The sequence below is a fragment of the Trichomycterus rosablanca genome, chromosome 20, assembly GCF_030014385.1.
Source record: "Trichomycterus rosablanca isolate fTriRos1 chromosome 20, fTriRos1.hap1, whole genome shotgun sequence".
Classification (NCBI taxonomy): domain Eukaryota; kingdom Metazoa; phylum Chordata; class Actinopteri; order Siluriformes; family Trichomycteridae; genus Trichomycterus; species Trichomycterus rosablanca.
This window is the reverse complement of record NC_086007.1, coordinates 7,260,264-7,285,142: the sequence shown is the minus strand read 5'-3', so window position 1 is coordinate 7,285,142 and position 24,879 is coordinate 7,260,264. Positions and strand designations below refer to the sequence as shown.

At 36.1% G+C, this 24,879-nt stretch overlaps 1 protein-coding gene across 1 annotated transcript in view; it reads left to right on the top strand.

Annotated features, from left to right (window-relative positions):
- agmo (alkylglycerol monooxygenase) overlaps positions 1-24,879 on the top strand; it is a 39,767-nt gene that overhangs the window by 1,188 nt on the left and 13,700 nt on the right. Inside the window, exons 2-9 of the mRNA XM_063016862.1 lie at positions 2,792-2,922; positions 3,240-3,391; positions 17,303-17,406; positions 18,491-18,586; positions 19,960-20,026; positions 21,354-21,419; positions 22,122-22,201; positions 24,156-24,290. Of these exons, the coding sequence (XP_062872932.1) occupies positions 2,792-2,922; positions 3,240-3,391; positions 17,303-17,406; positions 18,491-18,586; positions 19,960-20,026; positions 21,354-21,419; positions 22,122-22,201; positions 24,156-24,290 (831 nt within the window). The remainder of the gene's footprint in view (positions 1-2,791; positions 2,923-3,239; positions 3,392-17,302; positions 17,407-18,490; positions 18,587-19,959; positions 20,027-21,353; positions 21,420-22,121; positions 22,202-24,155; positions 24,291-24,879) is intronic.

Here is a 24,879-nt window from a genome sequence, read left to right as displayed (position 1 = left end):
GAGATCCAGAGAAGTGTTCATGCAGTGTTTGCAACCATGGTAAAAAACTAAGAAGCTGTCACAACAGCTGAGAGATGAGATTGTTTGCTTGCACCAAAAGGGCAATAGGTATAAGGTTTTCAATACCTTGTACATTCCTAGTGACAGCATTGGGAGCATTGTCTGGAAAATCTTGACTTACAATTCAATTGTTGCAAGGTACATATCAGGGTAAGGATATAAAACACAGTCTAGGTGTTCCCAGGGATTCTCATTAAGTCACTTCAAAAGAACAGACAACAAAAAACAGGGTAATACCATTCCAACAGTAAAACATGGTGACGGCGACAATATGCTATGGGTGTTCTTTTCAGCCAAAACCAGGACTTAAACCCAGTTGAACCTCTTTGAGCAGATCTGTGGGTTGCATCTGTACTGAAGAATGTAATAAACTAATAAACCACCAAAACCCAGGCGTGCAAAGCTAATAGAGACGTATTCAGTAGACTTGCAGCTGTAATTGCTGCCAAATGGGCTTCTACAAAAGTACTGAATAAAGGATCTGAGTACTTTTGAGATAGAGGGTTCATTTTTTAATTTTTAATTATTTAAAAATCTAAAATGTTTCTAAAATGTTTTAAAAACTCTAGAAATATTTTCACTTCATCATTATGTGTGATGCACAATACATTCTGAATCCACAGTATAAATAAGTCTGGCTGTTTTCACACACACTTGCTTTTATTACATAGTGTTTGGATGTACCAAATAATAGTGTTTGATTAGGGACACATTAAGTTGGGCAGGAATGGATGCACCCCCGGACCAAGAGCAAGTTTGGGTAAAATACATAGGGTCTTACTGATTTCATTTTTAAGTCATAAACCTGTCATAGAAGAGTCATAGCTACCATCAGTCCGGTGGGCTTTTTAATAATTGCAGGTGTTTAAATTAAGTCACCTGGAATTTCTGTTAACACTGTGCATTATGGGATATGCACTTGTAAAATGAGTTAGGCAAAATGTTACATATTCACAAGCTTAAGACCATGATGAGGTTTAGAAACCATTTCTTCAGTCTGGAACTGTTTATCTAACATTAAAGACCTGCTGTTTGTGGCAGATGTGAACTCCTGTATTTTCTCACATTTAAAGTCCTTCACATTTTAATGTGGGTGTTTTTTAGGTTTGGCACTAACCAAATCAACACATGTTTATTATTGAGGTTAAAGGCTAATAGTTTAATAAACCTATATAAACACGTTTTAGAGAGGACAATTAAACAAACAGCAGGACTGAATTGTTGTAATTTTGCCATAAATATGCAGTCATTAACTAGCCTTGTTCACAATGGTTACACAGCTTTATTTGATGTCTGGCTCTCAGGCCCTGCCCAAGTCTGAATGTGTTTGAGCATGGATGTTCAGGCGTGAACAAACAAACAGGAAGTATACTTTCAACATCTGGCAAATATAGTAGGGTATTGTTTTATCTATATTATGATCAGTATTTAAATCTGAACGATTGCAGACATTATGCAACCTGTATTGATGGGAAATGTAAAATAAATTCAAATGACATTAGTGTGCTGTGAGTCATGTTTATTTTCAGTAAAAGTATGAGAGTTGTATGAATACATCCTCGACTCTGCCAAAGAATTGGAGTAAAATACCAACATCTGCTTCACAAATGTAATTTTCCTTATGAGGACTGCATTCAAACAAAGCTTTCTATAAAAACATTAAGAATCCCACAGCGATTTTCACAAGCCCAAAATGTGTTACTGCCTAAATAAAAGCTTTCCATAAAAGAAAGCATCACAACACCAAGGCCGAGTAATATATGGGATAAAATCTTTTATGAGAACAAAAAAATCCAAAAATAAAAGTATCTCATTTGCTTACAGTTAATATACTGACATCATTCAGTTAAGTACAGTGCCTTAAATATTTATTCGTCTTTCTGATTATTATCATAAACTTATATCAATGTCAATCTTTAGGTATACCCATTGTTGGTAAAAAAAATATTGTTATGTATTAAAATTGTGTTCAGAAAAAGAAGGTATATACATGACATGACATCAATTTGGAAGTAAATCATACACAAAAACACACTTTCATTTCACTAACTCTCAAAACATTGGCAGTATTGATAATGTAATATAGTGTTATTAATAGGTTTGAATGTTCAGACAGGTTCTATCTTGTGGCTTTTGTAAGAAGACTGGGTTACATATTCTTGAATTTTGCTACTTGCAATCCACAGCCAGATGTGGCTTTGGTTGCGTGTAATGGGAGGGTCCCGAGTGGTGTGTCCCACCCTGGAGTGTTCTGACATATGCACACCAGCGCAGTATGAGAAAACAGGACTGACTCTAGTGCAGTATCTGCTGTAGATCACATTGTAATTGTGCATATGACTCACGCTCCAGAGCATGAAGTGGGACCTGACACAGGCACATACTTCTGATTTCAGCTCATTTACTTTCAGCAATGTTTGCATTGCACCATTATAAAGAGAACTTTGGAGTGTTTCTTTATATTTTTTCAGCTACATTCAGAAATAGCAAATAATAACATTTGGCCTTTCACCCAGTAATATAAAAGTTAATATTAAGAAGCCCAAATGTAACATTGTTTGCACTAAATACTAAATTTTCCTGAAAAGTGTAAAAAACTGTACACTGATAAGCCAAAACATTAGACAACATAGCTTCTTTAAAAGTTAGATGCTTTTGTTGTGTTCTGTTTCATTACATCACTTCTGCAGTATGCTGCAATTTAATGCTGCTCCATGTTTGTATTATATAGGCAACACCTTTCTTTATTGGAATGGTCTTGTTGGAGATGCTGGTGGGTTGGTTAAAGACTGGAAGCCTTGTCATTAAAGTCAATGATGGGACCACGTCTCTGTCAGCAGGAATGTTGTCCCGACTTCCTCAGTGAGTTTACAAAAGCTTAAGCTGAATATAAAGGGTAATGGACAAACTGCGGTAATGTGTAATGCAAGATTCATACATTTACACTGCAAAAATGTATGACTAAGATGCTTAACACTGTAAACTAAATGTCTGCTACACCTTGCACAAACATTTATTTGTGATAAATTGACTGATTAGTGCACACAAACTTACTATCAAATGTAAAATATCAATTGTAGTCAATGTATGTCTACATTTTGTATAATAATTACTGCAGAGCTGCAGAAGTGTTTACCATCCAGTGTAACTATGCAGATGGATTAATTGCTCTCTTTCAGGCTCTTTGTGAGAGGTTTGGAGGTGTCCTGCTACATCTACGTTTGGAACAATTTCCGCATATTAGAGCTACCCTGGGACTCAGCTTGGACCTGGTGGGTAGCATTTCTTGGCGTGGACTTTGGATACTACTGGGTTCATAGATGCAGCCATGGTAAGCCATTACATAACTAAAGTAGCTTTGGTAATTGATTAATTGATTGATTGCACTATTGATTCCCGAAGGGAAATTGCAGTAATTACCAGACATCACACAGCATCATATTATAAGATATAAAAATCTAAAAAATATAAAAATATAAGAATATGAGAACATATAACAAAGGGCAAAAAAACTAAAGGGATGAGTCTTAAAGGTACAGTTTATAGACAGTATGTGTGCAATTGTGCACTGTGCAAATAAAACTGTACCATGTGTAAATGTGCACATCAAATAGTAACTTTTGCAAGATTGATTGCAAATGGTACTATAGTACGCAGAGAGTCAAGGACTATAATATAGAGGTCAAGTAAGTAAAATATAAAAGAGGATGAACATTCAGTGTCTTTATTATAGTTTCCATATTATTTTATATATTTTATTCATTATAGTATTCTTCCTTGTACACATGCTTAACATTTCTAAAATTTTATCCCACTGTTAACATATGTGAAAGTTTTATGAGAAACAGTGGTGTCTGGACAATGGTATCTGGCAGTTAAAGACTGTTCAGCAAATGATATATCAAAAGCAATATTATCTGTGCATTGTGCAGATGTTTCAGCATGGAAAATGTGAGCTTGTGCCAAATAATGCTTAGTGATTATCCACTATCAGATTTGTTTAAGTAGTCACTAACCAACCAGTGTCTTTTTATTTTAAGTTTGTAGCAAGCCAGTAGTTTATCCACAGATTTCTGGACTGCTGTTACATTGAGAGTAGGCTATAAAATGCAGAAAGAATGTGCAAAACTTATGTTTTATTTAAAACAATGACAGTATTTATTAATTTATTTATTTCGTACAGTATGAGTTTCCCCAGAGCTGGAAACTCTCTCACCCTTCATTAGTTTCTTTGCGCTTGGATATGAGTTTACAAAGAAGATGTGTAAAAATGATTACAGGTTTCATCCTAAGAATCTAATCCTAATCAAATATGATTTATGATGATGATTTCTGGCTTTCTTGCCCGGAAAATGACGGTAACTCAGGCCAAACATTTGCACTATATGTTGAAATAGGAAATAGGAAATCCAGTGTCATACTGAAAAACAATTAGGGGAATTAAATCCAGGAAATAACTTCAAGAATGTTAACAAACGCGGAGGATATTTGGTCAAAGCAATTACAGTTACATTTTACTTAATGCATTGTCCTGAAAGCCTCTGCTTCATAACTCATACGTGAATCTATTTTTACCACCAAGATGTTCCGTGAAGATTTCCTTTGAGACTGTGTGATCTAGTGACAGCGGTATGCTCGGCTGGAAAATACTTTAAAGCCACCCTCAAAAGGGCAGACGACTTTTCAAACTAACACCACTTCCCAGTATAAAGATAAAATATAGGGTAATCATTGTTAAGGCAAGTTCACATACATTATTTCTTACAGCTGTAATTAATAGGGGTCGCCTTTTTAACTAAGGTTAAGTACATGTTAACCATATGTGACCTCAGTATCAGCTATTTAAGGTCGTTTTTATAGTGCACCAGTTCATTATTGAAATCATGTCTCTCCGGACTGGACTAATACAGATTTGAGTGATGAGGTGCTTGTGGTTGTCATGTTGTGTTTTCCATTGTCCGTTGCGCCTGCTAAAGAAGTAGGAAATGTCATTTTATATCAGCGGCCTCCTGCCTTCAATTTGTACTTGTATTTGAAGTTGAAGGAAACTATTTGTCTGGCTTTCCTGTTCCATCATTGGTTCTAAATATCACATGATTGTACATAACGTTTGTTAAATATGTATATACAGTGAACTTTGCCTTTTATCTACCTTCTATGTTTAATAAAGTGTATTATTATACATGCAGTGGGTTATAAATATTTACTGTAATGAAAGTACATTAAAACCACATGTTTACAATATTGCAAATGCAGAAGAGTTTGTCTTGTTTATGATAAACTTTAAAGGGCACTATACAAGGGCAAATTACACTAGCCCACAACCGCTGAGATCCAGGGTTCAAATCCCCAGTGGTGCTATCAGCCAGTTGGCATCTACATACAGACATGATTGGCTGTCAGGGGCGGGGTTACAAAACGGTGCCTCATAAATCAACTGGGCAAAACTGATTTATGTCATTACCATGGATGGACCAGAGAGGAGTAAGATTTAATTACTACAGGACCCTACAATGTTTAGGCTTTGTAGTTCAAAGGGACACCAGAGCTGTCATATAAAAAAATAGGGTAAATTTTTTGACACTGAACAGTAAAATAACACAAGCAACCTTTTCCCAGAACTAAAAAAAAAAAAATGTACTACATTGTAATAATAATTACACTTACTACAATATAACATTACATCTATAACTATGGTGAATTTTGACTATCATCCAATCCTAATTAATTGTTGATATGTTTTGACTTTTTAATGAGCCTTTGTTTCCTTTGGTCATTTTCATACAAAAATAATTTGCCTGTTACGTGTACTACAGACGTGAGCGAACAGACAGAAGCTAATAGGAGCTAAACAAACAAACAAACAAACAAACCAGAGTCAAGGGCAAAGGCAAACCAAGTTCAAAAGCAAAATAGTCTCCGATGACTGTTCCCAAGCTGCCATCTTAAATCCCCTGAGCTAATTAACTCAGCTGAGGTGCAGCTGGAGGTAATTAGCCAGAGACCAATCACCATGAGGGGGCATTGGCTTGCCAACCTAAACAAAAACACCTCTTTTGGAGAGAGGGCATGGCATGTTAACATGGCTTCAGGAGCCCCAAGAGGCAATTTTACTAGTGGGCTCAGACTTTTGGCTTTCACTGTATCTATTGTCTGATGATAGAAAAGTACCTAAATGTGGAGAATATTGTTTATTGTGTTGTTTATTAAATATGTTGCTTTATGTAATAAGTACAGAAGAGAGAATTCATATGCAGGACTAATGGTGATAAGAGTTTGTATCTAGTTCTTGCAATATGCAGTTACAAGTATTGTGATCAAATATTTTTCCCATTTCATCTAACTTTCATAATTAAATCCTTAGGAAGTAGCCAAACACTAAAATCGCATTCCAGAGGTTATTTAGCATGCTAGCTTTGTGACTAAATAATATTTTGGAAATCTTCTCTTCCAATCATATAAAATTAAATATGATCTGACACTAATTTGACCCTCAAACCAGTGTATATAATTCCAAACAGCCACCCAGAGGGAGTAAATCATTGTTTGTAATAAAGATTCTCATGTAATGCTCTAAACCTAAAGATCAATAGTCAGCGGTGGTCATGGCTAAGTGCACGTCAGTTTACCACTTCCTAGTCTAGCTGGCTTTGTAATATTCTGAGTTTGACATAAATCTCCTTAAACTGGTTTTATACTCAATCTGTCTTGCTGTACAGCTTGAAAATATTTATTTATAATCCTATTCTTTCAGGCCATGATGGCTATAAATCTTTATTCTGAGCCATTTGACAGACAAAATGCTGAAATATGACCTCTATAAAATCACACAGACCCTAATTAGTGCCATTGTAAAATATGAAGACTTATTTTATTTATTTTAATGGGAATTTCATGTTTTCCTCCTTCATGTAAAATGTTTAAAGAGGCCCTTATTTGTTTCAGTAAAAAAAGTAAGGAGGTTCTTTAAAATAGAAAACTTTCTTTTCTGTTGCCATCAGTTTTTTTTAAAGACTTTGCTGTTACTGTGAGTAATTCAGGGTTACTGATTGTGTTTTATTAGAATTCATGATCAGTTTTAATGATAATATATGAAATAAATTGGAGTGATTGCTAAATAGCTTTGCGAAGAACAAATCAAGTTCAATCTATCTGCTTTTCATAGATTGTTAAAAATATACAAACCATGTTCCAGGATTTTTTGCATAGAAAGGTAGCAAGTATTACACATTGACTAATTATTTAATTGAATTAACTAGAAGCTAATCTAAGTACATTTATTGTTTTTGTCCTCTCTTTACTAAATACAAAATAATTATTACATAAAACTAATGGATATGTTGTTCTTTATTCTGTATAAAATTTTGGGCTGATGGTAGTTGTATGTAGTTCACGTGTGAGTGATTTTGATAAGGGCTGTATTGTTTTGGCCAAATGACTGGGTTGATGTATCTTTGAAACTGCAAGCATTGCTCAAAAGCAGCCATATTGAGTACCCACCGACAGCGGTCCAAAAAGGGACAAGTCACGACCCGCCAGCATGTTGTTGGGTGGCTAAGTCTCATTGATCCCAGGTTACATTAAGGCTAGGGCGTCTGGTACAGACCAAAAGATGGGCTATGTACTATGTACTGAATGGAGCAATGTACTCGCCGGCCAGTTAATAGTCTTGTGTAGTCCATGTGCTCAAACCGTCATGTAAGTTTATGTATTACCACCTTGCGCCCATTGCTTTTGATTAGGATAAAAAGCATTTACTAAAAATAAATGAATAATGAATATGTTTAGTGGTGTTGAAAAATAATTTATAAAACAGATGCAGTCAGATTCTTTCACCAAATTAATGTACAATAAATGTATCTTAGGCCAAAAAAATATGCAAAAATGAGCTGTTCAAAAACCCATGAGCAGTAAAAACTTCAGTATTGTCTGTAACTTTATCTGCAGAATCTAGTCACATCATAATTCTCTGCATTATTTTGTATGCTTTGTTTCCAGCTGTTCTTTTTATAAATGTCTCAGTCCTCTTGTTCCTCTTCCTCTATAAAGACTCTGCCCCGTACACTAGCACAGCTGCACGTCTGTCTGCCTACACATGGCCTCATCAGACAGGACACCATACACCATACAGCTGAGGTTTTGTTAGTACAGTGTTGCACTTTGGTTTTACTGGTTTTCCGATTTTTATTAATTACAATTATCCAAAATTATCCTAAATCCAAACACAGAAAAACGGTAAAATATGCTGTTTATTCTGGAGAGTTTGAAGGTGAAATCAGATGAAGCTGACTGGATGTAAGCCATGCTGGTTCTGTTTGTTGTCTCTACTATGGGAGCTGACATGCAGCAGCTTTGCTTTTTGTGTTTCTCTTTCCAGCAAGTCTGGAGACCTGAGCTAAGCGATCTGAATACAGCAAAAAGAGGGAAACTGTTGTAGACTGTAAAAAATTTACTGATATTTTTAATGTTCTAGAAAATGAAAGCAACCATAAATGTGAGTGATAGGTAGGGGGAAACTATAAATCATTACCTGGACAATTTCCATGAAGTTTCCCTGAGGGTTCATATGTGATAATTTTTGAATGACAGTGTTTAGTAAGAAAAGTGGAGGGTTTGCATAAACAGTTTTTTAATCTTAGAGTTTTTAAAAGTTTTTATCTATATGCATCTGTGAGTTAAAACTGAGGCATAATGCAAGTGGCTGATAAGAAACAGAGCTAAAAATAAATGAAACCCAACAGAAATTAATTAACATTGAAAAAAGACCAAAGTAGAAAGTTTTTATTTGCAGTCACTGCTGCCAGAAATGGTCTTATTTATTACATTTTTTTACAAGGCTAATATAAGTGTAAATATGAATGAAATATAAATATATAATAAATATAGTATATAATAATATATTAATAATCTATAATATATATATATATATATATATATATATATATATATATATATATATATATATATATATATATATATAATATAATAATAAAAATATATATAATATAATAAATAAATGTAAATAAAATAAAGTGTATATATATATATATATATATATATATATATTATATTTAGTTTTGTTTACTAAATAAAGAAAAAATGTTTTTTTAATTGCCATTTTTATTTATTTGACATTTGGAAGACAATTTTATCCAAAGTGACTTAAATTACCCAACAGTGGTAGTGCAACCCTCCAAGCCAAAGTCCAGAACTACTAACCCATGAACATCCCTGCCTCAGATAGGGCGTATTTAGTAAGCAGACTAAATCAATATACCAGGGGTACTTGTTGGGGTGTCTGGGTGGAGAGGCAGTACCAGCCCGGTCAGGCACTCTACACAGTCAAATGGCATACATATCCGTCTGAATAGTAGATAAAAACAGAAAAGATAGTGTGTTCCACCTCACGTGTCAAGTCTCTCTGTAGAAATCTGGCACTGTTCAGTGAAAACTGCTTATATTTTAGAGGAGGCATCTGCTAACTTTTGGCTCAAGTGCAGAAAAATTTACATTGGAAAAAATCATAAGAATAATTACAATAAAATAGGTACTTTTGTCATCCACTATTTTTTTAAATGTTCACAGTTTGGTACATACACTCCAGGTGATCTCCTTTAAAACTTTGTTTTCAGATCTGTTTTAGTGTAGAATTCTGGCAATGTTTGATTAAAATCACGTAACACCAGTTTTGGGTTTACAAGTCTGGAGTTTTGCGGCAGTGGCAACATGCCGTTAGCAACTGCAGACAGCCGCAATCGCTAAGACAAACAAATCGCGTCAGTGGCTCAGCGGGATATCCCAGAGGCCAGCAGGTCTGGATGTTATTGTTTTCAGAAGGAATCCTCGTGCTGGAAGGTGGTGGCGGTTAACCCTGGGTGACAGGGGCTTCATAAATCTTCTGCCGCCACTGGAAGTCCCTTTGCGCTCAGGTTGGAGGGCGTACAAAAGAATTGCGCTGGCCAGGATGTGCAGTTTGAGTTCTGGACGAGTGAGGTGCACCCCTGGGATGATAAAATAATATCAACAATCAGCCACTCGGCATGAATGTGTGTGTGTGTGTGTGTGTAAGTGTGTAAGTGTGTGTGTGTGTGTGTGTGTAAGTGTGTGTGTGTGTGTGTGTGTAAGTGTGTATAAGTGTGTATAAGTGTGTGTCAGGGTTGGGCCAGAACAGTCTATTGGATATATTTCACTGTGATGAAGGTTTAATGTCTTTGTGGACAAGTTTGCTGCCCTTATGTCTGTGGTTCTATAGTTCCTTTTATTTAAAAAAATATTCCCATTGATGCTGTATACAATGCCTTATTACTAGCTTCTTCACAGCTTATCTATGATGTATAACTGTCCTTTAGTCATTGTGCAAAATTAATCCAAAAGTATGTAAACATTTGACCATGAGCTTGTTAAACATCACATTTCATGGGCATTTATTTGAATACATTTTTATTTTGTATTCAATTAAATGAATACAACAGTCTACACCTCTTTTTATAATGTTTTGGAGTATATTTGCAGAAAGTTGGGTATTAATCGGGTATTGGGTATAATTGGGTATTAATTGGTATTGAGGACAGAACTCCGTTCAGACCTTTGAGGTTCATTCTTATCAAGCTTTTCAAACACATAAAGACGTGTGGGATCTCAAAAGGCTTTGCTAGACACCCCTTCTAATTATTAAATTCACATGTTTCAGCCACAACAATTGCCAACAGGTTCTTCCTACTTTGCAGCAACAGTTTAGGGTAGACACTTTCCTATTCCAGCATGACTGTGCCCCTGTGCACTAAGCAAGCTTAATAAAGACATGAAGGAAAGCTCAGTTTAAAGAAACTCCAGTGGCCTGCACAGAGCCCTGACCTCAGCCCCACTGAACAGCTTTGGAACATCAATTGAGACTTTCTTTACCAGCATCAGTGCCCACAAATTCCCACACACACACCTTAAAGTCTTGTAAGAAGACTTCTCAGTAGAGTGGCTGTTATTATAGCTGAAAAGATCACCTAGAGGTCACTAGTTGTAGCGTCCTTAAGCACACAGGATACAGTCACAATTAAAAGGGAGGGTTTATAAGGGCTGTAGGACTTCTGATATGATCTGCTCATTACTGAAGCTCAGGTGTAAGAACAGGAACAGTGTTGGCAGAACCATCATGTAGCAATAACCTACAAACAGATCCGACTTGTACACTTTATGGTGTGAGACGTCCTTACCCCATACTAAACAGCAAGGCTAAAAGGCAACACCAAAAGTTCCATAAGTGATGTCAGTGTCCACCTCCGTCCATCATTAAAAAATCTGAGTGATCACATGTAAGAGCCAAAACGACAGCAGCCCAACATCCCAGATCACAACTTTGACTTATGATTTTAAACCCCAAGCTCTGCACTGCAGGGAAAGAAACACTTTATTTTAAAAGTACCAGTTCAAATGTACTTTACAAAAATAGTATAATTTGGCAGTGCTTTAAAAATCTGGAATACTGCAAATCAAATGCAATACAATTATTTATGTCCTTTTAGACAGCCCAGCTGCTTGAATAAATAACATAGAATATCAACACACCTTTAGATTTATGGCTTGGAAAACATTATAAAAGCTGACAGAGCATCGGAACGGAACCATAATTAAAGTCTGTAGGAAACATGATAACTAACTTGTATTTTAATCATAAGCAGGATTTCAGCAATTTCTTTGACAGCTCTTGGCATGGATACATGATCATATTGTGGTACACACGAGAAATCCCTGCTACCCCGTAAAACTGTTTAAAGTAATCCCACAAATCTCCCTGCACCTTAACATGCCTGGGCTGGCAAGTGAAAATGTATCACCCCTTCAAAACCATCCTCAGCATTCGGCGGGTTCAGTCTGTAAGCGGAGACTGTGTGAAGTATTGCGGTGACAGACTGGGGATTGGCTGGCCCAGCTGCCTGTTTATGTTGGCATTTCTTATTAGTGCCAGGCCTCTCCGGCCAGCCTTTCACGAGCCATTGACAGCGTGAGTGAAGTGGCATGCAGTCTTATGCCACTCTGCAGCACAGGGTCTCATTTGGAGCAACGGGGCCAAGCTGGGTGGCACAGTGGCGGACATGCTGTCAGTTTTGCATTGAAATCTCACAAAGTTTCTGTGAACCAGAACAAATTATTTAAAAGATGTTATGTTTTGGATTTACTTGTGAAACCTAGAGGTCAGTCTAAAGCCAAGTCAAACCTCTCAACCTTTTGCCTTTCAAGGCTTCCTGGCTCTCCACACAGGCTGTAATACAGTGCCAACCTACTGATTCATTTATCTTGGGAAACTGCAACCTGGTCAGGTTTGCTGAGTTTGAAGCCCACCCAGAAACAGTGGGTGCAAGGCAGTACTCATCTATTCACTCACCCCTTTACATATAAAAAGCGATCAAGAGTAGCCACTTTTATCTACAGACTTGAATTTGGGAGGTGAGTGAGTTTTTAAGGGAAACCCATATAGATGCTGAGGGACCATTGCAAGCTTCCCACAGACAATGACTCTATTTGCTGGAGAGTTTTCTAAATAATATAGACATCAGTTTTTAAGGAGCTAATTTTAAGACATTTTTTTGTAGTTAGAAAGAACCCTTATTGGTATAAATGTTAATTTTTAATTGTTAAAAACTATGAATAATAATGATGATGATAAAATACTCAGTCATATGACAGTCACATTAAATATAGAACCAATACTTTTAGAATTGTGACATTAGTGACCATAGGGACTTGGTATGCAAAAACATACATTTTTACATTACATACATTTTTTTCTTTATACTGTAGCTTCATTAATAATATCTAAAGAATCAAATCTAATTTTTACACCGTTTGGCAGTACTGGTACAGTTTGTACCGTGGAGATCCTATGGTTGTTAGTTTTCTTTTGGCCACTAAAAGGTTTTGGATACTTTGGGTTGTTGAAAGGAAAAGCAGTAGAGAAGTTTCACTGCTTTCACACTAAGTATTGTTGGTTGGCACAATCCTGATGATCACTTCTTTTAGTCGATGCCCATATTAGGCAAAAATCTTTATCAGCTTTCAGTTGTTTATTTAAAGTCAGCTTGTGTAAATGGACTGATTTGTATGTCCACATTTCATATATTCAGACGATGGTAAAATCTGTCTTGTGTAACATTGCTGACTTTAATTTTCTGCTTTTGTACAGCAGTGTGTAACAATGCGTTTGCACAAGAGTTTTACTCGGCTCTGTTAGATTTGAATACCAGTTTTAAGAAGAGTCTGATTACAGTGATTACAGTGATTACAGTGATGTCATATTGCAATGATACTACTAGGCTAAGTTGATTTTAGATTGATGCTAACAGCCTGTAGTAAATGACACAGGTTCTGCTGTTCTTCTTCTCTAATCTGATTCTGTGAAGAGCCACAATAACAAGACGTGACTGTGACGGGGCCCTTTATCATAGTGTAGCCACCTTTGATCCTTACCAGAGTTTTAACATTGCTCTGCAAGGACAGATGTTATATAAACCCTCAATTAAGTTCAGTTTGAGGGCAGAAAAGCTGAGTCACCAGTTTGGCTTGATTACACCATTACAGACTCAAAAACAGGAGTCAGGATTGATGTGTTGGACACTGAGCAAATAATCTGATTATTTATACAGCTTTTTTATTCTGAATTTGTGCTTAATATAAAAAAATATTAAAAGATTAAGCCAAGTTTTTATAAGGAAGCAAAATACAAGCACAATTAACAATCATTCAACTAATCATATAGAAAAAAATGCAATGTTTTAAAAATAATCATGATTTTTGAAACAATATTCAGCTATTATTAACAGAGAGCTGGAGCTCCTCAAGGTATTATTGTCTTCAATTCTGTATGATCTCTGGGATAAAGGAAAAATACTGCATAAACACTGTATAACTTGCATAAAGTCACACATGTAACTGGTTGTACAAACTTAGACTTTTTAAAAAATCATTATCAAATTAGTAAAATCGATGCTACAAAGCATGTATAGCAAATATTTGTGTACTTATTATTATTCAGTTTTAGTTTTGAATTTGTTTGTGTGGGCACGCTGCGAATCTCAGACTGGATAAAAAAAAACAGAAGATGCATGGCATTACGTGAACCTAGCCACTGAGAGGACACATATCAGTGCACCCTTGCATAAGGAAGGCTATTCGGCATGACAACTGTGCCAAATCAAATATGTCTGCTGTGCGACCCCTAATGGAAGCAGTTGAAGGGAGTCATTAATTTATTCATTTATTAACAGTTACCTGTAATGTAATGTATTAACTGTTAACACACAAGCTTACAGTGACCCATTGACTGATTCAACACTTTTAGGGCAATAGGATGGCTAATCCACTAGCCCACTATCACATTTGGCTGTTTCTGCAGGTAGTTAGGCCTGATCAAGAATTGCCATTACAACAGTGACTTCTTCTGTTTGGTTGACATGCCAGTGCGAGCAGTGAAGGAAAACACTGAGAATATCTGCTGTTACCCGGTCAAAAGATGAGGCCATGGCTTTACATGTGTCATAAGAGGTGTGTGAGAGCTCATTTTCTATGGATGGTCAAGTGTCCACACCTTTTGGGCACATACTGTATCTTTTGCATGGGGATGTACTGTGTTGAATGGATTAGCTTATCACACGCTATATAGCAATCTAGCTAAGGTACATTAGACTGCAGCTGTAAATGCAGGTGTTAAAATCTTATTAGGACACAATCTAGGTACATGAAACATTACAACACCAGATAACAAGATCAACTCTAAAAACCCATTTAAACATGTAGTTAATAATTTGTTGCAATTTTTAAGTAATTACTATGGATAATTTGGGCATATTATGGCTAGCAATTGTTGGAATCTAGCTTGTCCTCTGTGTAAATGAAAAGAGCTGAGTGTTTGTATGCGTGTAGGCGTTTGTGTTCAAAGTGGATGGGAAAGGCGTTCTGTGGCATCGGTTCTCATCATTAAAGCTCTTCCCCTCTGAATACAGGCTGCCAAACTATGCAGCATCCAGCCGAGCGCCGCGCACAAGGACAAGGATTGCAATGAGGCCTAGCTGTACATACTTCCTACCAGTGACACCCCACATCAATCTTCCTCTCTTGCACCCCAAGAGGGGAAACAGAGGCCTCGTACCCTATCAGACAATGGCTGGATTATTTGCCGGTGTTTATTTTTTGACGTTTGCGATACACCATTCGTCTGACACATGACAGAAGCAGGAGTTAGAGAGTATAATTTAATGGCATTTGATTAGTCTGTCACTTTGTTAATGACTTGCGTAGTGGATGACTGGAGAACTTATTCGTCAAACTGACTAGGACCAGGTGTACCGCTCCTTCTAGATGTTGGACAGGATTTTGGAGAAAATCAACATGATCAGTCAAAACATCCTGCTAGCACTCAACACCTTAGACCATGCCAAAATACCAACAGTTTTAAAAATCAACATACGTAAGCCATCTGAACCGAAGCTCCACATGCAGCCTGCACTGGAAGACTAGTGGCTCGGCATCAGGGGCAGGCAGTAATTTTCTGAATGGAAACTGAGCACTTGAGCAGTCCAGCTTCTCTACTTGGCTTCAGCCAGGTGATTTTGACATCTTGGCTTGGTGCCTCTGGATGCCTTGAGGGCAGGAGGAGAGAAGACGAGAGAGTTATTCTTACTCCTTGAGAACTCGCTGTTTGTTCAGCTGCAGTGCAGGAGAACTGTACCGGGCCTCGTTTTTTGATGGAGCTCTTGTTGAAGCAGCACTCAACTGACAGATTTAAAACTACACATCAATAATACCACCCCCGTACCTCTCAGAAACACATTTTCTTCTCACACGACACTGTGTGGAACTGTATGCAATCAGCTCCACAGTTATGGCATGCTAGGTAAAGATGGGCAAAGATGGGGTGACAGAGAAAAAATAGTAGTCATTTAAAGGCTTAAAAAAAAAAAACGTATTTACATGGCGTTCTGTATCCATAGTTCCAGCTTATTGCCTTGTGGCAGCGCTGATTCATTGCAATTTATTTAGACTTGTGTTTGTGTAGGTGTAATTTGCATATTGTGACTTTAATATTGGTTGATGTCACCCATTTGGTACTAGTATTTTTATTTTTTTATTTTTTTTATTTTAGTATCAATTAAAATATATAAATGTATTCAAAAGATGGTAAAGATGTTTAACTATCGAACAACTTGTATTATTTATGTTATGTTGTTGCTTATAGGGGTTTAAGGTTGTTTTTAAAATGTTTATTGGACTTCAGTTGTTTTCCTTCTTGAGTCGAGACTGTTGGAACGAATTAATGACTTAAGGTGAGGTATTAGTGTAATAACAGCAATTTAACTACAAAATTAGGGCTCCTGAGTGGTGCAACAATATATCATTTGCCTTATGATCGGCAGATTTCACGTTAGAGCCCTGGCAATGACACAGCCACCTATGGCCGGGAGTCCAAAAGAGCAAGAAAGAACTTCTAGTTGAGAATGATGGCATCCCTGTCTTTCCCGTCAATCATTGTGGACACTAGTGCTCCATGTATTTTAACTGGGTGAAATTGGGGTAAAAATCTTTTATTTCAAATGAATCCAAGTGTTTAATTTATTTTGCTTGTATTATTATTTTTAATATTTTTTATTGTTGGATGACATAGCTGGTAAAGTGGGAGCCACGCAGCTTTAGGGTCCCAGGAACCTGGGTTTGATCTTCGCCTTCAGTTAATGGCAAAAACTGTTTCCTGTTTTTGCATTGGTTTCCCTTCAAAATTCTAGTTTCCTTTCATATTCTTTTTACAAATGTGCACCAATAGATTTAATTGGCCCGAAGTGGGAGGGAGTGCATGATGTTTGCAATGGTTTATCATGACTGTAATCAAGCTAAACCAGTTACTGCCTATTAATAAATGATATAAATGAAGATTAAAAAAAATAAAAATAAATCACGCTTCTTTGTGATACAAGCAATGCTACATTAACAGCTGGATAAAGATAGTAGATCACTTTAGGATTAGTGCACATCTGCTCATGTTGCTCTTTAACCTGAACTTCATTGGGGGGTCGACCATTCTCTGTAACCAGAACAAACTCACTTGCTTCATTTTGGGCCCGAAACTAAAAGTGATTTTCATGTTTGACATGAAGTTTTGTCTTGTTCATTCACAGCTTGAAGAGAACTTTAAGAACTCATCACTCTTCTACTCACAGATCAGTCAGTATGCAATAATGCCTTGTATGTGTGTGTGTTGTAGAGTTAAATATCCTGTGGGCCGCTCATCAGGTTCATCACAGCTCTGAGTACTACAACCTGACCACAGCTCTACGACAGTCTGTAACACAACAGTTCTCCTCATGGGTAACACCTCCCATCTGCTATAGCGTGATGATAGAGATTCTGTCTAACTGAGCCAGATTTTCCTCTCCATCCTGTATGTACAGTGATATAACACATGTCGACACATCTCTCTCTTTCTTTTCACAGTTGGCCCTAATTTGCATTTCCATCCATTTTTCTATTTTCTAACTAAGTAAGAGAAAAAACTAAAATGCACATTATTTATGTGTCAGTACTAGGTAAAATAAGTAGAACCTACTCACACTCAGCAAGGTGTTACATTAAATTAACATTATTTAACAAAAAACTAAATCATTAAAATCAACTAAATAATTTAAACTTTTTAAAGTTCGTTAATGTTTAAAGTTTATTAAATATTTAAACTATATATTGCAGCCCTGTTCTTGTGTCTCATCCAGACCTAATGTACATTACTACCTTGTAAATGCAGTAAAATCAACACAAATATCCAATCTCTTTCTCTCTCCATGTGACCCCGATTAAGCCCCCTGATTCTCAGTGCTGATTAAAATGTCTTAATATTTGCAGTTCTGTGTTTCTAACTCTGTACTGCACTTTGACCTAAACTCTTGCTCATCATCATGATTACTGCAATCAACCAGTGCTTAAATAAATACATAAAAAATAAAACACAATATATTGTATAATTGTTGTTATTCATTTAAATAAAAAAGAAGAAATACTGTACCAAACTGGTGGATAAATGCATTTTGTAATTTTGTGTTACACTTTGGAGGAAAAAAAAGATAGATAGATAGATAGATAGATAGATAGATAGATAGATAGATAGATAGATAGATAGATACTTTATTATTCTTAAAAGAAATTAAGAAGGAAATTAAGAAATTAAATGCGGTCAAATTATGGGTAAAATCCCCTCCAGAAAAATAAAGAAAATGTATTCATAACTTTATGAAATGTATTTTTTGTCATTTTGATTTTATTTTTTATATTTGTTTTATTTTAGTATTTTTAATTTTATTTTTGGGACGTTTTAATTTTTGATATATGTTAAGTGTAATAATTTCTTATCTGTAATTTATTTATTTGAAATATCTAACATGTTGTGCTTGTGTGTTACCAGATTTTTTACCTTCCCATGGCGTTAATAGTTCCACCTTCAGTCTTTGCAGTCCACATTCAGTTTAATCTGCTCTACCAGTTTTGGATTCACACTGAGGTAAAGAACTAAGTCCAATAATGCCATCTAGTCCTGATCAGTACTTTCAGGTCCTGCTGAGTTTTAAATTTTTTTATGAACACTTATGGTGTTAGTATGTATGATTTTTTTGTGCAAATTATTATTATTTTTAATGGACTATTGAATTGTTTGTACACCTAGTTTAACCATATTGAAGTTTTACTAACCACAAATAACCTGTGAGTCACTTTGCCATTCAGCACTTTTAAAATCCAGACCTGTACGCAATAAGAAATAATGACTTTTATGAAATATTCCAAAACAGAAGCATAAGCATACCCTTGATATTTTAGTGCAAGTGGCTCCATGAGTTTTACAGTTTGGGGGAGTCATATGGGGAGTCATTTAGCAGGAATGGATTTGGAATCATTTCCATCCTTTAGAGCACTATTAGTGAAAACAGTCTTCACATCCGCAGCTTTCTGAAGGATATAATTTATGCCCGTTTTATAGCTTTTTTTGATGTCATGTAATTTATTGGCATGAAATTTCCAGGCATAATCCAGCATTTAAGTTCCAGCTAAGCAACGAGGCGACCTTTTTTTCCTTTAAGACTAAATTCAGCTGGAGCCAGACCAGTCATTACAGAAAAATAATGACCCAGTGAAAAATCATGTTCACTCACAAGTCCCGGCAAAATGGAAACCTCCACAGGTTTACATTTATTCATCAAAATCATTATTGCAGTCGAGTACCTGAGGGCAAACTAAACACCTGCATGATAAATAACTGGAGCTCAGGTTCAAATGGATTGTTGCGGTGGGAATTGAAGGTGTAGATGTGTGTGTGTGTGTGTGTGTGTGTGTGTATGAATGTGAACGGGAAAGAATGCTGACAGCATTTTTGTACCTTTTATTTCTCTCTTACTTTGTGTTTGTGTTACGTTTTACCAATATTGTTCTTTCTTTCTGGAAATCTGGCTACCTCTCTCTTTCCATAGCTAGCCAAATTTTAGCTGAGCTCATCAGACAAGAAAACATTTGATATTAATGATGTTTTATGTCACAACCCATTAGGGAACATGCGAACCATGCAGACTTTTGGGTCCTGCACAATTTGTTCATGCCGTTGTTAGCCAAAACAAAGACAAGGCAATCAATAGACAAGATTAATCACATGTGTGAGTGAATGCTGGGACTGATTTTGTATCTGTGTTTAGCAATAGCTGGCACTGCTGAAACCCCCAGGACTGATTTTTAAAAATTTGTTTAATATTAAACATCTTGAATCTTATTTTGGAGATACAATGATCATGAAAATATGATACAATATTAATAACAATATTTCAGAGCTACAATGATTATCAGGATTATTATGCAAAATCTTTTTAATCTGTTTATATTTTTTATTAGATTGTCAGAGATCTTGGACCTCTTGAGTGGATTCTGAACACTCCCAGCCACCACAGAGTTCATCATGGTATGAAACATTAATCTCTAATAGCACTGTCCCATACTGGTGAGGAACAGTTTTTTAATTCAAAGGCAGACTACTGTATTTGTACCCTGGTTGAGAACCTGTTTTCATCGCTCATTCTATAACTAAAACGTAGGATGAGTTTTCTGAAGGTTGCAGAAGGGTAACCTCTTTTGACATGATAGTGTAGTCAATAATAAACACTACAAACAGGTAATGTGCATGTTTAGTCTTTATATGTAATTGGAAAAGTTGCATATTTGATTACTTCCTAGTAACCAGTTAAACTAATTTCATTGTGAAGACAGTTTAGTTAAACACAGCCAAGCTAGATACTATCCAGCCCTGTGTAATATAATTCTCCCTTCTCCCAAAATTGACCATCAAAGGGTAGCAAGTTTCAAACCATTGCTAACTAAGATCACCATCATTACTCATCTGACATTTGCGAGATTACACCTCAAGGATCCACACACCTTTTAGGATTCAATAGACAGTTTAATGAATTTGAGTGGCACAGCAGTAAAGTACACCAGCTCACTGCTGCTGAGTTCTGGGGGTTCGAATCTTAGCCAGTCAGAAGTCTGCAAAGACAGAATTCACTCTTATTACTAGCCCCATTAGCTGCCTGTGTTTAATTCAAAACAATATTGCTTACCTATGAAGCCAAAATCAAAACAGCTCTGACCTACTTTAGAAAATGTATCAAACCCAGTTCAATACCTCATGCCTCAAGTCCTGGCCACTAATGAGGACTTGAGGAAGACAGGCATCAAGGCTTTTCTCTGTACTAGCACAACAGCTGAGACGCTTGCTCTTTACTAAGATCTACCTCATTACTAAGAACTTAAATGGAAGCGAGCATTGCACTTACTAACATCTATCTTTCAAAAAAAAAAGTTTTCTACCTATACATTGGCTTTGAATGTTGTGAATGTAAAATATATATTTTAAATTATGGTAAACAAATATTTTCAGGCATTAATTAATTAATTTCAACACACTTTTCTTTCCCATGTTGAAGAATAAATATGAGAATTTGACATCTGTGTCACCACATTGGTTTTCAAGAATTTCGAGGGATGCTAATAATTGTAGCACATGTACAGTAGTTTTGTTAAAAATAAATGTTTCTTAATAAGGGATTTTTTTTTTCTGGGAATAAATTTCCTTCAATCAAAGGTTGGATTTTTCCTCATTTTCTACAGTGTGAAATGAAGTTAACTCATCTAATGTTGAATTTTTATTAGCTTTTTACTCATCTTTACCAGGGGTGCCAATATTTTTTGAAGGGACTGTCTAATGTACTTCCATTCTTTTTCTTTTTCAGGCCGAAACCTCTACTGCATTGATAAGAATTATGGAGGAACCCTGATTATTTGGGACCGGATGTTAGGTAAGTATGTGTGCAGTTAAAGACAGATTTTTATGTACACTAGTAAGAGATGTGTGTGCCTCATCATGGTGGTTTTGGGATTTCAATGATTTTTGTAACTACATGGCTGGAGCATATACTGTACATTTTAAGAATTATGATAAATTTTTTCTTACTAAATATGCATTGCTTAAATATATATACATACATCCCAATTCCTTGTTAGTAAGGATGATTAGCTACAGCTGATGGCTTCTCTGTGCCTACATAAACAGGGATGGTTTGACTGCATCTATTAAATGTACTTTGAATAGTGGTCTCTTGCCAAGGGCAGGCAGAAAACACAGAGAATCAGAGAATTTGTCCAGATGGTCAGATTCAAGAATCACAAAATAACAGGGCAGTCATATTTTGAAGGTGCTGGTAGATGGTTGACATTGTCTTGTCCATAGTTAAGCAAGCTTTACATTATTATTGACTTGGAGGCTGCAGCAGTCAAACCAGCCCAGTATATTTACATTTTTGGCATTTATTGGATTATTTTACTCAAAGCGACTTAAAAATATGACCAAATTTTATCCAAGAAATCAAAGCTTAAGGGCCTTGCTCAAGTTGCAACCTGGCAGTGGTGGGGCTGGAACCAGCGACCTTCTGCTTAACTGTTGCTAAACCAAGATATGCAATTGTGCAACATTTATCAGCTTATTGTATGTTTTTCTGTAGGAACCTTTGCTCCAGAAAGTGATAAAGTTATTTATGGACTTACGCACCCCATCAACACTTTTGATATTTTGTATGTTCAGGTAGGTTAAAAGCTAACACACTGTAGGGTCCAAAGTATGTGGACACCTAATCATGAGCTTAATAATCATCCAATTCCAAACCCAAATAGGCATTATTATTAAACACACATACCTCGACTTCTTTGTAGCAGTGATGGCCTTCACTTTTCTAGGAAGGCTTGCCACAAGATTTTAAAATATGTTTTTTAGGAATTTTTGCCCATTTAGTCAAATAAGCATTTGTGAGGTTAGGCATCAATGTAGGGTGAAAATTTCAGGCCAGTGGTGTTCCAGCACACAAAACCAGAACCCAAAATCAAGCAATGTTGTTATGGCCCTTACTTTAGACACAGGGGGTAAAGTCATGCTGGAACAGGAAAGATAAGCATAAAATCAGAAACAGAAGAGTAACATGCCTGAAAGTTCCTGCCTCATCATGACAGTGGGATGATAAATGCAAAATAACAAAATAAGATCTCAACTAGCTTCTCTCTTTTCATGGTTCCACATTAGAGAAAAAAACACATTGTAACCATAACGTTTTAACAAACCATAACATTTTAAACAAAGTGCTTTCTCCTTTTGTCATTTCTATATTCACCTCACTTGTACTCATATATTAACCGGACACAGACAGGCTTGATTTCAGCCAGCCCTGTAAAGTATAAATGTCACCCATTTTTAACGGTATATCATCAAAGCCAAGCAGTTTAAAGTTCCTACACTAAAGATAAGGTGTAATCTATGAAAATTCCAGGAAAGACTAAAAAATAAGGTGATAAAATTTATCAGTCCAGAAAGCATTAGACAGCCATTTCTATCAGTCTAGGAACCCACTAAACCACAGTGAGAGCCATTACATTAGTGGGCAAAACTTGAAACAGTGGTAATTCTAGAGGTTCAGTGGTTTAATGACAGTGTATTTAGAAAATTAAATATCAGATTTATCACTAAGAAATTTAGTGTTTAATGACTTTGTTTTAATGTATAACATTAAGTATTTACTGAAGTTTCTTTTGTGTAATATTATGTTTTGCTTAATGATCATTTCATGCCACAAATATGCTTTAAAGCTCACAAAATATTTGTAGCTTTTTTCAATCAGCTTGATACTTCATGGCTTCTTCTAATACTATAGTAACAGCAAATAAACAATTTGCAGTTTTGATAACTTTTTGCAATTTGCAGTGTCATCTTACTTATGCCAGTGTAACATATTTTTTCGTCTTTTTAAAAACAACATACCTAGTACAGAATCTATTGAGATCCTTCTGGCTTCCAAGTTATTTACTTGGGCTCTTCCTTTTAACTGTCCCCACATATTTTTAAAATGCAATTATAAAACGGATAGTTCTGGTCCTAAAATCTGATTGGCTGAGCCGTGTTCGAAGCCGTTGTAAAATCCCCGATAAACGCACACCTATGACCCCCTCACATCATTCCATATTAATACGCCACTGAAAAGAAAAAGTGAATGTTATGTTCGCCCTCATGTTGCCTAGCAACACTGTTAACGGACTACGTGATTTCGCGGAAGAATGCTTTTTGTAAGTGTTTTTGTAAATAAAAACATTTATTTATTGAACATTGTTGTATTTTATTATATTTTATGTTGACCGCCGTTTTATAAAAGCAATAAGCCACTCGAGACCGTGCGTTACTGCTATGATTTTATCACGGGGAAAGACGTTTTAGGCACTCTGCTTTGCGTCGTGCCAAAACCACCTTCCCCGTGATAAAATCGCAGTAACGCACGGTCTCTCGTGGCTTATTGCTTTAATCTGTAACTGTAATCCCTAAATAATAAAAAAACAAAAAAAACATTCTTAATTAGTATACACATGTTTATCAGGGTTTTAGCAAATTAGTATTATTAGTCTTTACCTCAGTAATTACAAAACACTTCTGTAAGTTGCTTTTAAAAAGGTCATCAATTTGATGTTGGCTTAGGTTTCTTCTGTTCCAATCTCTGCAGTTCTGCAACTACCTTTATCTGGTAGGGCAATTCTTCAATGCTGAATCTGTTGCACACAAGCTGGCTGTCATTTTTAACGGACCAGGATGGGCACCAGGCAAACCGAGACTAGGAGATCCTGAAGACCTGCCCAAGGTGAGAAACCATAGTTTATTTACACCTGTTCTGAGTATGGGGAATGTACCAAAAGTGCTTTTCCACTGCTGGTGCTATTGTTAGTTTGTCTATTGGGAATTTACATATTATGCCTGATTTCTATCACTGTAATGTGCCCCTCACCCGTAGGGTTCAAGTGCAAAAACATAGTGAAGTGATGGTAGTACACAGGTTAAAATAAATAACAACCATAAAGAATTTTGTAAACTGTAATTCTGTTTTTTGATAAACGTTTTCCAGTTGATCATGCGAGTTTCCCAAACTGGTAACAAACTGATGTCACCCCGAAGCTTTAGCCTTCATCAGTTCTTGGTTCTAACCAACTCCATTTAGTTGTTCCAACTTATTTTTTTGGAACAGTTTCAAACGCCTTTTTTTAAAGACTGAAGAACAATAGGCTTCATTATCACGTCTGTAAAAAAAGTGTTGTGGAGCCAATCAAAAAGCAGGCCCGTGACTGGGGCCACACAGTTTCGAGGACCAGTGGTGGTTTGCTTTGAAACAAGACTGTGTGTGGTACAGATTTAGCCACTCTTACTTCACACATCAAACAAAGCTTCTCTCCCCA